At 37.2% G+C, this 13588-nt stretch overlaps 1 protein-coding gene across 29 annotated transcripts in view; it reads left to right on the forward strand.

The window, feature by feature from the left end:
• The window catches only part of EPB41L2 (erythrocyte membrane protein band 4.1 like 2), a 108699-nt gene that overhangs the window by 34702 nt on the left and 60409 nt on the right, over window positions 1-13588 (forward strand). For all 29 annotated transcript variants that reach the window (XR_012579632.1, XM_014271675.3, XM_014271683.3 and 26 more), the window contains exon 3: window positions 12531-12994. Coding sequence is in view for 28 of the 29 variants with exons in the window: in XM_014271675.3 (XP_014127150.1) it covers window positions 12545-12994 (450 nt within the window). In the remaining variant the exon portion in view is untranslated. The remainder of the gene's footprint in view (window positions 1-12530; window positions 12995-13588) is intronic.

The following is a 13588-nucleotide window of genomic DNA, read 5'->3' on the forward strand; positions in this document are numbered from 1 at the left end:
TAGATAAGCCAGAGAAGGAGAAGTGAACTAATCAGAATTCTGTCATTTGATGGATTTGGAGATACAGTAACACAGTTTTTCCAGGAAGTACAACTTTTTACTTAGCTCATTAGGCAAAAGCAAGCATTTTCTACTTAAAAATAAATACATGGAATAATTACGAGTGCGCAGGAAGAAGTATTCTTGTTTAAAGCTTCCAACAGAGGAGCAAGTCTTGAGACTTGTCACAAAATTGCTGTAATAAAGTGAAGAAACTCCTCTGGAAGAGCCTTAAAAGTGAGGTGTACATAGATGCTGGATCTCCTACGGCCTAGCACTTGAAGGACCAACACTTGGAGATCTTGTGGGCTGACCAGCAGCATCTTGTGATATAACATAGCCTGTACTGAATTCTGGTGTCTTCCCACCCTGCCCCCTCTCTGGCCTCACTGCAGCTTTTTGACTATTAGACATATCCTGACCTTCTATCCTGTTTTGTCTTCAGCGTCTGTTTCCTGTTTTTTCCTTCCCTCCCTCACCCCATTTTTTTTTTACTCCTGACTTTGTCCAGTGGGGTCTACTTTGTTTCATTGCTAGCTTGATTTTTCCAAGTTCTGTCTTTATAAAAGAAAGAGAGCAAGAAAAAGTTGAAAGCTATAGCTTCAGTCCTTCCCTTTCAGTCAGTTTTTGTATCCACTTTTTAGTGAATTTATTAAATGTTAATTTGCATGGCATTTATACTCTCTCCCAAAACTCAAGTCTGTCACATGGATGTATTTCTCCCAGCCAGACAGATGCATTTTCTAAGTCCTAGAAGCTTTCACAGAGTTTTGTTGAGGTTCTTATGTTTTGGCAGAATTCTGAAAGTAGCATGCCTCAGACTTCATCCAGACTAGAGCTCCAGTTCTTCATCTCTGACATCTCACTTTGAGAAATAATCAGGTACTCCTGATTTGTGAAAGAACATGATGTCATTTTAAAGGGTCATAGGACTGTGACTCTCGTACTTTCTGTTGACACATGCTGTCTATTGCTTCCAAACACAGGAGTATGGTCTTGCAAAAAACTCCAGTTGTTAACCAGTATACCATGATCAAAAACAAATTTGAAATAAATTTTGTCTGTATACTTCACCAATTTCTGTTTTCTTATTGCTTCATATTTCAAAGTACTTCAGATTTTAAAAATCTAGATAGGACAAGGGAAATCAATGACTGTGAGCTCAAACATGATTTTGGATTTAACATTAAATGCATAAGAATAATACCCATAGAGAACAGCTGGGTAAATATGCTTTCAAGCATTTCTTCAGTCAGCATGTAAAATGATGAGCCCAAAAGGAAACAAGAAACCCCTCAGCCAATGCAGACTGGGAGTGACCCCCAAAGACTTTTCAGCGCAGAGTTCATAGTATCGTGCTGTGTGTATTTGTGATAATAAAATTTTAAGATGATAAATTACTGTCATCTTGGAGCTGTGTTTGCTTAGGACTCTTTCAAAGCTTTGAGACTTTTCAGCATGTACAGAATGAGAACTGGAAGTGCAGCCCAAGAAGACAGAATAAAGCCTCTGCTTGGCCTGGAAGCTTACTGTGACAACACACCACCCACCCCCATTTGTATGTGGTCATTAAAAGGCTTTTCTGCAATGGGTGAGGCTGCTTTGGTAAACTGCAATTTGTGATGTATATTCTTATATGTGAATGCAATTAAATTTGTGGTTTGGCAGGACAGCATTCCTTTTTCCTTGTCTACAGGACAGTTCTAAATACTCCTCCCCACCTTGTTCTTGGGGTTCACAAATGAATTATTCTTTTAAATCTTTCTTATCTATTGTCATTCCCTAACTCTCCAAAGAAAAGTTTGTTTAAATAGTTACTCCCTTGGGACTTTCATGCATATCCTGTTATCTGTTTTATATTACAATCTTTCATGCTGGGAATGTCCTTCCAAAAAGCACAAAACAGCTAAAGCACTTAGATGACGAATAAACATGTTAAGTGCTGAAGTCTAGGCACAAACCCAGCATTATTAGCATTGGGTTTTGCCCTTTTTTTTCCATTAAACTTGTTTCTGACCTCTAGATTCAGACATGAACTAGGCTCCTTTCACTTGTCTCACCCAGAGATGTTGCAGTGGTTGCAGTGTTGTTAGTTGTGAAGCCACTGCCATGAAAAGTAGGAAACTTTCAGAAAGTGGCTCATGTTTTCACTCTTCTAATCAAATACCAGCATTCAGAAGAGCCCATGGGAGTGATGAAGTTTTGGCTGCCAGTTTTATTTGCTCAGCTAAGAGGCATCTCTCTCTACTGCTTTTTGTTGCTTGGGATTGGCAGAGCTAACTCCCACAGGAGCAATAGATGCATACTTTTTAGAAGAGCAGTATTATCTCTAGTTTCAGTACTTCTTATATATTCAGTACATAAGTATGTAGGAAATAGTTTGCAGTGTTGTGCTTTACATATATTATTTGACGTGCATTATAATTATTTTGAGTAGGTGGGAAACACTCATCAAATTGGTTCTGCTTTTTCAAGGGGCTACTTCTGTTCCTGCAGCCCATGAAAGACTCAGTTGGCTTTTGCTAGCTGCAAACATAAAAACTAAAATACCAAAACATGACCTCTCAGGTGGTTAACCTCTGAGGTTTGGGGAATGTGGGAGAACAGTCAGGGAATATTGGATAGCTTTTATTCATTGAAGCAGGAAGTGAGAATTATCCTGGTTTTAACTATTGTGTTTTTAATTTGTGGTACTTGTTTTTGGTTTGGTTTGGGATTTTTTTCGTAAATTCTGTTATACAGTTAATAACCTGGTGCTTACTTGCATGTGCATTAAGCTCTTCACAGGTTCTTCAACGGATGAGTCACATACTGGTAACAACCTACCCAGCAAAGACACAGCTGCAACTTTCCAAAAATACTTAACCATATACCTTGAGACATTGCACTTACTTGGAATTTGGACTAAGCCAGGGATGTCGTTTAGTCAAGTATTTGAAACTGAATTTATTATTGGTGGAAAGTGTGGCAGTATCAATTTCTGTATTATTACTTGAATCCTGATTCAGGAAAACAGACACTAAAAAAAAGAATTGTGGCAGGAGATGATTCTCCTGACATCTGCGTAAAAGGCTTTACAATTTTATTGTCACTTTTTCCAACTCTGTTTCCCTCAGTAAGGACAAACATCTACCAGTATTGTTCAAGTGGCTTGCCTAAGAGAACTGTGCCCTCTGTGGTGCTTATATTTGGCAATAGCAAAAATGAAATGCCCTTTAAAGTGGAAATACAGAACTGATGTGGCTGCCAAAGAAGTCACTTTTGTGGTTATGTTTAGACCCTAAAGTTTTGTAAACATTTGTCGATTGAACTCTGGTCTTGCACATGCCAGAGCAAACTGTCTTAATGCATTTGTCAGTTGTGTTTTGGCTATGGTTCCTGAGTTGGATGAGCTGAAATAAAAAGCTAGCAGGCATTTTGAATGTGATCTCAGTAGCATCCACATCTGTATGACATTCAGCCTCAATGTGCTTGTGAAAAAAATTTAATGGTTACATCTGCTTATGAAAATGACTTTTAAATGTGTGTGTACTGGTCTCTGTCTCTACTGAAAGCACAGAGTAGTTGCTTCTCTTTTTTCCGTGACATCGAATCCTGGTATTGCAGAGATTTCTCTTTTTGCATGCTGTTGTGCACTTCCTGAACATGTGAGAGGGTAATAATTCTCTATATCACTTCCACTGAAGAGGAAATGGATACTTGTCAAAACAATGATGTGAATCTGGAATTCCACCATTCAGGAACTTTATTACACTGGGGCCTTCCAGTCTGCAGTACAAAAAATTCTCAGGTACTAGTACATTATTTTTCACCAAGTTGGCAAGTGTTTTGATTAACTATGTTGTTGTAAGTGCCTTGTAAGCATAATGCATGCAAGGGTGAACATAATGTTGCCACTATAAAAAAAGCTGGTTTTAATCTTGTCAATACATTATAAAGAGAAAGAATGATAGTTGGAAATGGAATTTTTTGTTGTGGCATCTAAAAATCAATCACCTCCAAATCAGAATAATGCAAATAATTTACAGAACTCAAATGGGGTGTTCATTGTCCACCCCTACCCCCACAGCTTTGTCATTAAGAAGTGGAAAAATATAAATGTTTTCCTGTGCTTCAGTGAAATTGTGTCTGTCATAGAGCCAGCCATTTGCCAAGGTGGGATAGAGTGGAAGGATAGGAATGGAGATTGGAGGGACAGCATTGCTTGGAACAAACAAATACTCACTGCTGGTTTTAATCTCTAAAATTGTGATTATCATGAGGGTTTAATGTGAACAGCCAAAACCCACTGTGAACTTGCAGAGTTGATTTTAAAAACAAGGCAGAGATTTTTCTCAAAATCTGTGTTGATCTTAGTTTGTTGGACAGATAACAGGAAAACAGAGCTGTCTCTTGACCCATGTTCATTTTCTGTCTGCTGGAATGAATTTGGAACTAAATCCCATTTTTCCACTTGAGCTTGTCCTTCTCTAGCAGCGTCAGGGCCTGGGTGGGGTCACTTGTTCAATACAGCTTTTCAGAATGACTGTTGGATTCTCATCAGATTGCAGCACTTTTTTCAGCGCTGGGGAAGAGCACAAAGCTATCTTGATAAACAGATTATATTTGTGCTTAGGTACTCTGGCAAAGACAAATTTCTTGATTTAAATTAATTGGCTGTTTGATACTTACTCTTTGCCTTAATATAGCAGTGTGTTTGTGGATTGAAAATACAGAAGGAACAGATTTCTGTTATCTCTGGGTATGGCAGAGATGGCACAAAGAGAACTGCAGGATGTGTATTGGCTTAAATGTGATCTCAATTTTCCAGTGTGGGCATTGCAACTTGGCTACATGCAGTATTTGTGTTCTGATTTTCTTGAAGGCCTTGGGGTTGAGTTTTACATGTTCCATTGGTGCTGTTACAAACATGATGCAGTTTTCACTGAATTTCATTTGGTTTGGAAAACAGCACTTTGCATCATTATTTTCTTAGTTTTATTACACATTTTTAGACTGCTGCACAGTGTCAGGAAATAAATTTTAACAAAAATAGCTTTTAAAGAATTCTTATGAGTTTTCATGTCTTGTAGTATTATGTCTCCTTTCTGGAGTTTTCCTTCAACTGACTTAACCATTTAAACTAAACCTTAAAATTGAATATAAATTGAATGAATTTAATGAATGAATATAAATTGAATGAATTGAATATAAATGAATGAATTTCAGTAACCAAGTTATTCACCAGGCGAAATGGAGATGGCCTGTGGCAGGTGTTCTATGGAAAGTTGAGGCAGTTGGGTGACAAGTATGTGTTGTACTGCTTTAACAGGAAAAAGGATTTTGAGAAATAGTAATGTTCCAGGATGTAACTTGAGTTTACAGAGAGTAGAGGTGACTTCCCCAGAGTTGCTTTACAGAAATTTGTCAACATAATAGTTTTATTGTGAAAATACTCTATCTAAACTGCAGATACTCACTTGCAATTTTAGACAGAAGTAGTTTTTTCTGTCACATTCAGTTTGCTGTCTATGTCCTTGATTTTTTTCTTTGCCTTCACAGCAATCTTCAGAATTACCCAAGTATTTGTCTTACACTGTTGTTTCAGAGCTACCTTATAAATTCTCACCTTCCTATGCAGGAACTTGCCAGTGTTTGATGATGCGTTTTCTGTGTTCTGTGCATTGCAAGGAATGGTTGCACAGCTACAATAATTTTATCATTTCTACTCTTGGAGATAAGCATAGGTGTTATGTGAATATGTGAAAGTATTTAGACTCACACATGTTCAGTACACGTGTAACTAATTTATATTGTCATGGAGTCATGATTCACTGTCTGGCTCTGAAGTTATATTTATTAAAATATGTTATGCTAATACTTCTGTGAAAACATTCCATCACTTTGTCTTAATCTGGGAATTGCATCTGAAATTGGAGTATTGTTGACATTTTAAGTTTGGCCTTTGAAATGTGCTGCTGACTTTCAGAGCTATTATGGCACCATCTGCTGACCAATACACAGAGTGGCAACGTCAGTTTGCTCACCTGGTTACCTCCTGCAGAATGAGCTCCCAGTTTAAGAGGAAGCCAAAGGAGAATCTTTAGGAGAAAGGGCAAATTTTTTATGGGTTTACATTTGGGAAAAACTTTTACTAGGAGATATTATTACAAAGGCAATGTCAGAATCAATACAGATTTCATTGTCTACTCACTTGAATTATTGCTTAAGCTTCCTCCATGAACTGTGAAGCTTTAAAAGAAGGAATTTGGGGGTTTTTTTGGCTATGTATGGCACAGGATTGTTCTTGGTAGTTGGTTTTTCAATGTGTTACCTTCTGAGCCAGCAGTGAAGAGCCATGACAACAGCAGGAGATGTGTCCAGGCCCAGCTCTGGTGGTCTTGTCACAGCCTGGGAAGGCAATGGACTGTGACAGGCTTCTGCCCTGTGGCTGCTGCAGGGACTCACAAAACAGCCGAGTCTGCAGTCTGTCTCTTCAGCCTCTGCAGTTAACCTTGATTTGTGTGCACTGTGATCATCAGGGAAGGAGCAGACTGGAGCAGTGCTTGTCATGTTCAGTGTGTGTAAATGTTTGGGTAAAATTGCTAGATATCATCATTGATTAATCATTTAAAATAGGTGATTGGATTTTAGGTGCATAAAGATAATGGATTATATATATATATATATTTTATATAGTCTTTGGCCTTTGTATGATCTGTTTTGTTTCAAGAATGTGCTTAAAAATGAATGTAATCCAAATTATTAGATTTAGCTTTCAAAGTATGTTTGTAAGTGTAAACACTTCTGTGTATTTATACATACAGAGAAGGATGCAAGTTCCTGTGGGAGAACTGGGGTGGTGTTGGGTTGATATTTGACAATATTTAATTGGGAACTCTATGATGTGAATGTTGCAAATTGATCTAAGCCAATTTTAGAGATGTTTTTGCTTTCTTAAGGATCTCAAAATTGAAAACTTCATTATTTAGTAGAATTTATTCCTTGGTGTTCAGAACACTCCATGTCTTTTCAATTGTAGTTATTCATTTAAATAATGACTAAAAGAAGAAATTTTATTTACTTTTTACTTTGTCTGCTTTTACAATGTGTGCAGGTTATATTGGCACCTTCAGCAAAATGCTACACAGAATCATGGTATACCATGAGTTATGTTGTTTATATACCAATGATAAAATACGAGTCTTAAAATTAGCAGAAATCTAAAATAAAATTATTTAGTTACCACTTTCAGCAAAATTTAAAATATAAATTATTGTACTCTACAGAAAAGAACTGATTTTTGTTTTTGAAAAAATATAGTTGTAGTACCAAGTTCCTCAGATATTGCATACTGTTTAAACCAGATTCTTCTACACTCTCAAATATGAATAACAGTTCCAGCTAGGATTTTACTTCTTTATAGCTTTTATATCAACAAATCTTACATGTTGAAAGCAGCGAGCATGAATGATGTTTCTAACCAACTGTGAAATGCAGATCAGGCTTCTGCTGAGCTTCAGATCAATAATATGACAAGAAATAAACAACTTTATTTGGGAGCATTTTTGCTTTGTTTTAGGCAGTTGAAATACACATGACCTTGTTTCAGGTTTTTGTGTATATTTTTTCAGATAATAGAAATTTTCTTTGATATATTTTTGGAATTTTTTGTGTGTAGCCCATGTGAGATAAATATTTGGAATATTTATGAAGATAGTGATTTAAAAAATAAATTATTAATACTATGGTGATCCAGAAAATTACCTGACTTGCACAGACACACATTGGCTTTTAGTGCACTGAGCTGTAATTTATTTCTGTAGAAGTAGGTTGATGTTTTTTTCCTTTTGTTTCTATGACATGATGGTTTCTCTGTGAATCGTAGTAGACTGATGGAGATAAAACTATCAAAGTGATTTTTATTTCTGGAGTTTGCTATGAATTTCAGTGACAAACTGCAAAAGGATGAAACAAGTTTAGGGCTGCTTTTTCTACTTTTATGTAGTCAGAAAATAAGTAAAATGAGATCCAGAAATGTATGGAACAAGGATCTGGATTTGTTCGTCTGTGCTGATAAATAAGAAATACTGTAACGGAAGCAGTGAATTAAAGCATCATCAAAGAAAACTTCATTTTGTTGCAGTTGGTTTTAATATTGGCTGTGATCTTTGAGCTACACTACTTTTTTCTTTCCCTCTCTTCTTTCCCTTTTATTTTTCTTAAACTTCATGTTATATTTGACATGTCTTCTATTTCTAGTTTATCTATGGTGCCAGGAATCCTTTTGGTCAGAAAACTGCATTTCAGGAATTTATGCTAGAAGCTGGAAGAAAAGTATCAACCAGGTGACCAATCTATACACACCTGAGAGTAAATAGTGTAAGGAAAAAATGTAGCATCCTTTTCTGCTTTCAGCTGTGAACTTGGGCCAGCACTAAGTTTCTTCTCAGAGCAATAAAAAGAGAGAGGAAGGGATGAATGGGGAGGGGTGAGAATATCTGTTGTCTTCAGTTGCTTCCTGATCAGCACCCTTGCTTGGGGAAGTTGGTAGAGTTAGAAATGGGGCAGATCATTTGCTTCCTGTAAAAGTGGGATCGCTTTTACAAACTCACCTTCTCTTCAGAAAGTGCAACGTGTTTTGCAGTACTTTCTGCCATCCCACCCCAACCTTCATCCTTGCAGTTTAGGTAGTCATTCAGTTGGCATGAGCCAAGTTTTCAGGAGGATTACAAAAGATACAGCTGTTATCAATTGTGGTATAATGCTTATAGGTGTAATGTCAATTGCAAAATCTACCAAGATTGTTCTTTTCCCTGTTCAGACATTGGTAATCCTTTATTTGAGCATCGCCCTAAGGCTCCTTCTCTTTAGTCTACTCTTGCTGCAAGATTGTTATTCTCCTTTCTCAATTCCAAATGAAACACAGGATTAATGTTACCTTGCAATACAAAAAAGGTGAGATAAGGAGAACCCTATCCTGCTGCAGTTGTTACAGAGCTTACAAAAGATTATAGGGGCAAAAATATTTAGTGTGCTCACACCACATAGTAAGAATAAATGAGAGTTTACTTGAAGACGGGAAAGCAAGGAAACATGCAGTTGAAGTTGAGAATTTCAAATTTGCAATCTGATTTGATCTATTTCTTCCCTATATCACTTCTGAGACAAATGCTGTCTGCTGCTTGTTTCCATTTGCTTTCTGGTGCACTGTTGGCTGTTACACCCGAGAGAGCTGTGTGAGATCCTGTGAGGTCTTCCCTGTGGGCAGCAGGGAATCAGGAAAAAGCCACTTTCAGAAAACCTGGTTTCTTGATTGCTTGACTGTAGTGAAGGGTAACATCAGAGGCTTTACAGACTGCAGTAATACAGAACTCCAGTGTTTTGTCCCTCCCTATTCCTGTTTTTTTCTGTGAACTACAAAACTGGAGGATCTGACAGAGCTTTGAGATAGGGAATGTGAGACCCGATTTTGTGTTTCTCAAGGGATAGCTAATTCTTGTACAAACATGCAACCCTGGAAAAAAGAAATGTATCAAGCTAATGTGGTAGAGAAGGTAGGTGTTTTGGGAAGACTGTAACTTACACTCTTGGTCAGTGCCCTTGTGTAGTTAACTCTTCCACCTCTTCACAGTTAATTCAGAGACTACTGGGGTATAAAGAAATACACAGGCTCAGCAGAGAGGTGTGCTTTCTTTTGTCAGGTTCTTCCGTCTATTCCTCCTCTCTTCCTCTCCCCTCCCTGCCCCAAAAAGCACTAAACTTACAAGCTTATAGGAAATTGAGCTCACGAAAGAAATCCCTCCTGCTGTGGGCATCAAATAAAGGCATTAAGTGAACATGGACAGACCTCTTCAGACCGGGGCGGTAACCAGTTTCCCTTGCTTCTGCAGTATAAAGCTACGTTCTCTGTATAACTTTGATTATGAAAACCTGGACCCTTGAAGATGCAAAACCTTTCTTGTTTTCCATCAAGCAAGTTTGTACCACCCACTGCTATTCTGTCTAAATTTAATCAGTTAAGATGTGTGACTTGATATTCTCAGTTTCTTTTATTCTTAGAACAATATCATAGGGATGTGTTTCTAGGGTGACTGATTTTGCTTAGCTCTAAGGAATTTTCTGGAGATGTCTCCTTTTTGGCTGTATAATCAAATTGTGATATTAATTTTGAGAGTAGCATATAATGATTTTGTTATTAGTTTGTTCATATATTTCATTAGTTTTTCATATATTTCAGACAAAAAAGAGCAGGAAATATAGTGACTTCCCTATAACTTCTTTGAAGATTTGTATATCAAGTACTATAAAATTGTTTTAGCTACTTTTTGAGAAAAAGTAGGTTCTTTCAGAGATGTATGAAAAAAAATCACCACCATCTCTGTTACTTATGAAGCCTCCCTTATAAATTCATTAAGCAGTGTGGATTGTTATTCTCTCATCAGCAGAAGTTTCAATTTTTCTCAGGGAAAGTTGAGTTTGGTTTTCTAGATTGTTCATTTTTCATTTTGATAATAAAGTTTTACATTATTATGTTAATAAGGTACCTACCATTTGGAAAGAACACGAGGATTTCTGTATGAGACACAAAGGTGATAGCAAAATGTAATTTGATTAGTGGCAGCTTGAGAACTAGCATACTAATATATGGCTTTAAATAGCAAATTCTTTAATCTCAACAGTCAAATGGAAACCTGCCTTTCAGAGGCCTGTTACCTCTGAGATAAATGGTACTTACATAATGTGTAATACTGTGTCACAAGCTTTAATAGTAGTATTCAAACTTGAAGGATTTTATAAAAAGTGGTAGAAATTATTACATAGTAATGTAATGTAATGTACAAGTTATTACATAACTGTAATATTTAAGCTTGACATGTATTCAGAAGTCTCTAGTGTAGCAGTAAAGGTACTGACTTTTAATTTAATTCCGCATTGGGGAAGGCTTTGATTTTAGATAGTGAAGTGCTAAGTGATGAACAAAAACCTCCCATACGCCATTGTAGCTACTTTGGTCTCAATTTACTTAATGTGAATTTGTACATAGTTCAAGGCTCCTATGTGCAGGCTTCTTAGTAAGATAACTGTCAAGATGATGTTTCCTTTGGCTCAGTTTTGCTCTTCTCTTTGACCAGAATGGCTTCTCTTGTATATTTAGGTTTCTATTAGTTCCCTTTTTTTTCTTTCTTTCATATTAGGGATTGGTTTAGTTTAATTGTTTCTGACTGCTTATGGATGTGCTTTGGAAACCTGGAGGCAATATTTTGCTGCTGCCTTGTGATCTAAACTGGTTCTCAATCAGCTTCAAATGCAGTTTAAAGTGCTGTGCAAGTTAATTACATCAAGCCTGAGCTTGATAACCTTCTTGACTCCTTTTGGACATGGGTGGGAGCAGTGGAGTTCAGCAAGAGCTGAACTAAGAGCCTCCTGCCTCTAATGCCACATATTGAAGATAATCATAATGGAGAGGGTTCCCATGTTATAAAGATATAAACGTGATTGTAGTTAACTGCTAAACTTTAGGGCAGAAAAACAGACCATCAATTTAAAATTAATTGTTTTCAGAAGATTGTAAGTAAATACCCATGATGAATAATGAAATCTAATGATTATAAACTTTTGTTGGACCCTTGTATGCTTATTTTTGTTGGCTCATGTCAATAAATTCCAAAATAGTAGTTATACTACATTTTAGAGCAATGCAGCACAGTCCAGTGCCACACAGATAACCACATTTTTTTATTCTAGTTATATTTTTTTTCAACAAATACTAATAATGTTAAGTTGAAAGGTTATTATTGCATATCCTGCTGTTACGGAATTGTGATTTTTTTCTTTAATTTCACTGAAGGAAGAGTAAGCAGAAGCAATGAGAATATAAGAGTTACATATGATTTTATGTTATTCAGAACCCAATTTTACCTTAATTAAAAATGTATGTTCCCCAGCATTATTAGTAATTTCAGCAATATCACTGACTTACAATTTCACAATTTTTTATACTCATTATCATGCTCACCTTCCTTTTGTACTTGTTCTTTGGTAATCTCGCTCTTTCATTTCTTCCAAGAATTTATTTAAAGTTTGTAAATGTCACCAAATGCTAGGGGGGTTGTACCTACCAGTTCTACTAGAGAAGGTAGTTGCTCTTCTGAAAATTCATTTTCTAGGTCTGCTAAGGAGCTCAGTAAAAAGAAGACGGAAGTTACCTCTGAAATAATCTTGGCCAATAACATTAAGAATACTTTATAATAAAACAAATGCCTTTCAGTGAGCACACTTGGAATTTTATCAAAGAGAAGGAAACTGTAGATCTTTCATCTGCAGAGCACTAAGTTTTAGCTTACTGGTCTTACTTGTGAACTCAAAATTTGAAAAGAAGTATGTCTTTAACCCTACTAAATTTAATAATCTACAAGAGTCTATGAACTACTACAAATAACTGCAAATAATTAGTTAGTAAAAGTTGTGATGCTGCATATCAAAACTATTTTTATTGTTGCTTCTTTTAGTGTCAGTTGTGATAATGACAACTGAAGTTGGTTCAGAGACCGAAGTAAAGAAGGATTCTGAGCAGCTGGGACCAGACAAAGCCAAGGACAAGCCTGAAGAAACATCAGGGACTCCAGGAGATCAAAAGTCCAGGGAAACATCCTCTGGAGAAGCTCAAGATTCTTCTGTTCCAGCACCAACCAGCCAAAGTAGTCCAAGTAGCCAGAAGAAGGAAAAATCTTCACCTGAAAGCAAGGGTATTTCTCGTTTCCTTCCCCCTTGGCTTAAGAAACAAAAGTCCTACACCTTGGCAGAGCCCAGAGATGAGCCCAAGAAGAAGGCCACAGGGGAAGAGCAAGTAGTTGAAGAAAGTGTAAGCCAGGCACTAGAGGGCGTGGCTCAGCCGAGAAGGAGCTTGGAAGAAGCAACTGAAAACCGGCAGAATGACAAAGAAAAACACTCCGTTAGCAGTGCTGAAATACAGGTACGTGTGGGAAGGCTCGCAGGTACTTTGGAGTAATTTTAATGGAACCCGATTAATGAATTATGTAATTCTTGTAAAGTTTTGTTAGGATCATATTGGGGAAAAAATGACAGCTATTCTGGTTGCTAGGTTCCAGTCCTGCTTTCTGTGAAGTTGCATTTCAGCTCTTAACATTGATATTCTAGGGTGGCAAAGGCACAGAGACAATGTTTTGTATGAGGAGGGGCTGGGACAGTTGACACTGGTCAGCCTGAGGAAGAGAAGGAGGAAGGGGAATCTTACCAGTATGTATTAATACCTGAATGGAAGGAATGCTGAGTCGCCAGACCCTTCTCAGTGGTATGCAGTTACATGACCAAAGGCAAAGGACCCAAATTAAACCCATGAAATTACATCTCAAATCACAAGAAATCTTTTTTACTCTGATGGTGGCAGGACCTTTCCTTGGCAAGGGATGTGGCCAGCTGGTGGTGGTGCCTCACAGGCCTCACAGGGTGGTAAAGGGGTGAGTCAGACATTGAAACAGATCAGCCAGAGATATTGTGGAGTCTTCCCCTATGAAAATATCCAAAACCCAACTGGATATGGTCCTGG

The sequence above is a fragment of the Zonotrichia albicollis genome, chromosome 3 (genome assembly GCF_047830755.1).
Source record: "Zonotrichia albicollis isolate bZonAlb1 chromosome 3, bZonAlb1.hap1, whole genome shotgun sequence".
NCBI lineage: Eukaryota > Metazoa > Chordata > Aves > Passeriformes > Passerellidae > Zonotrichia > Zonotrichia albicollis.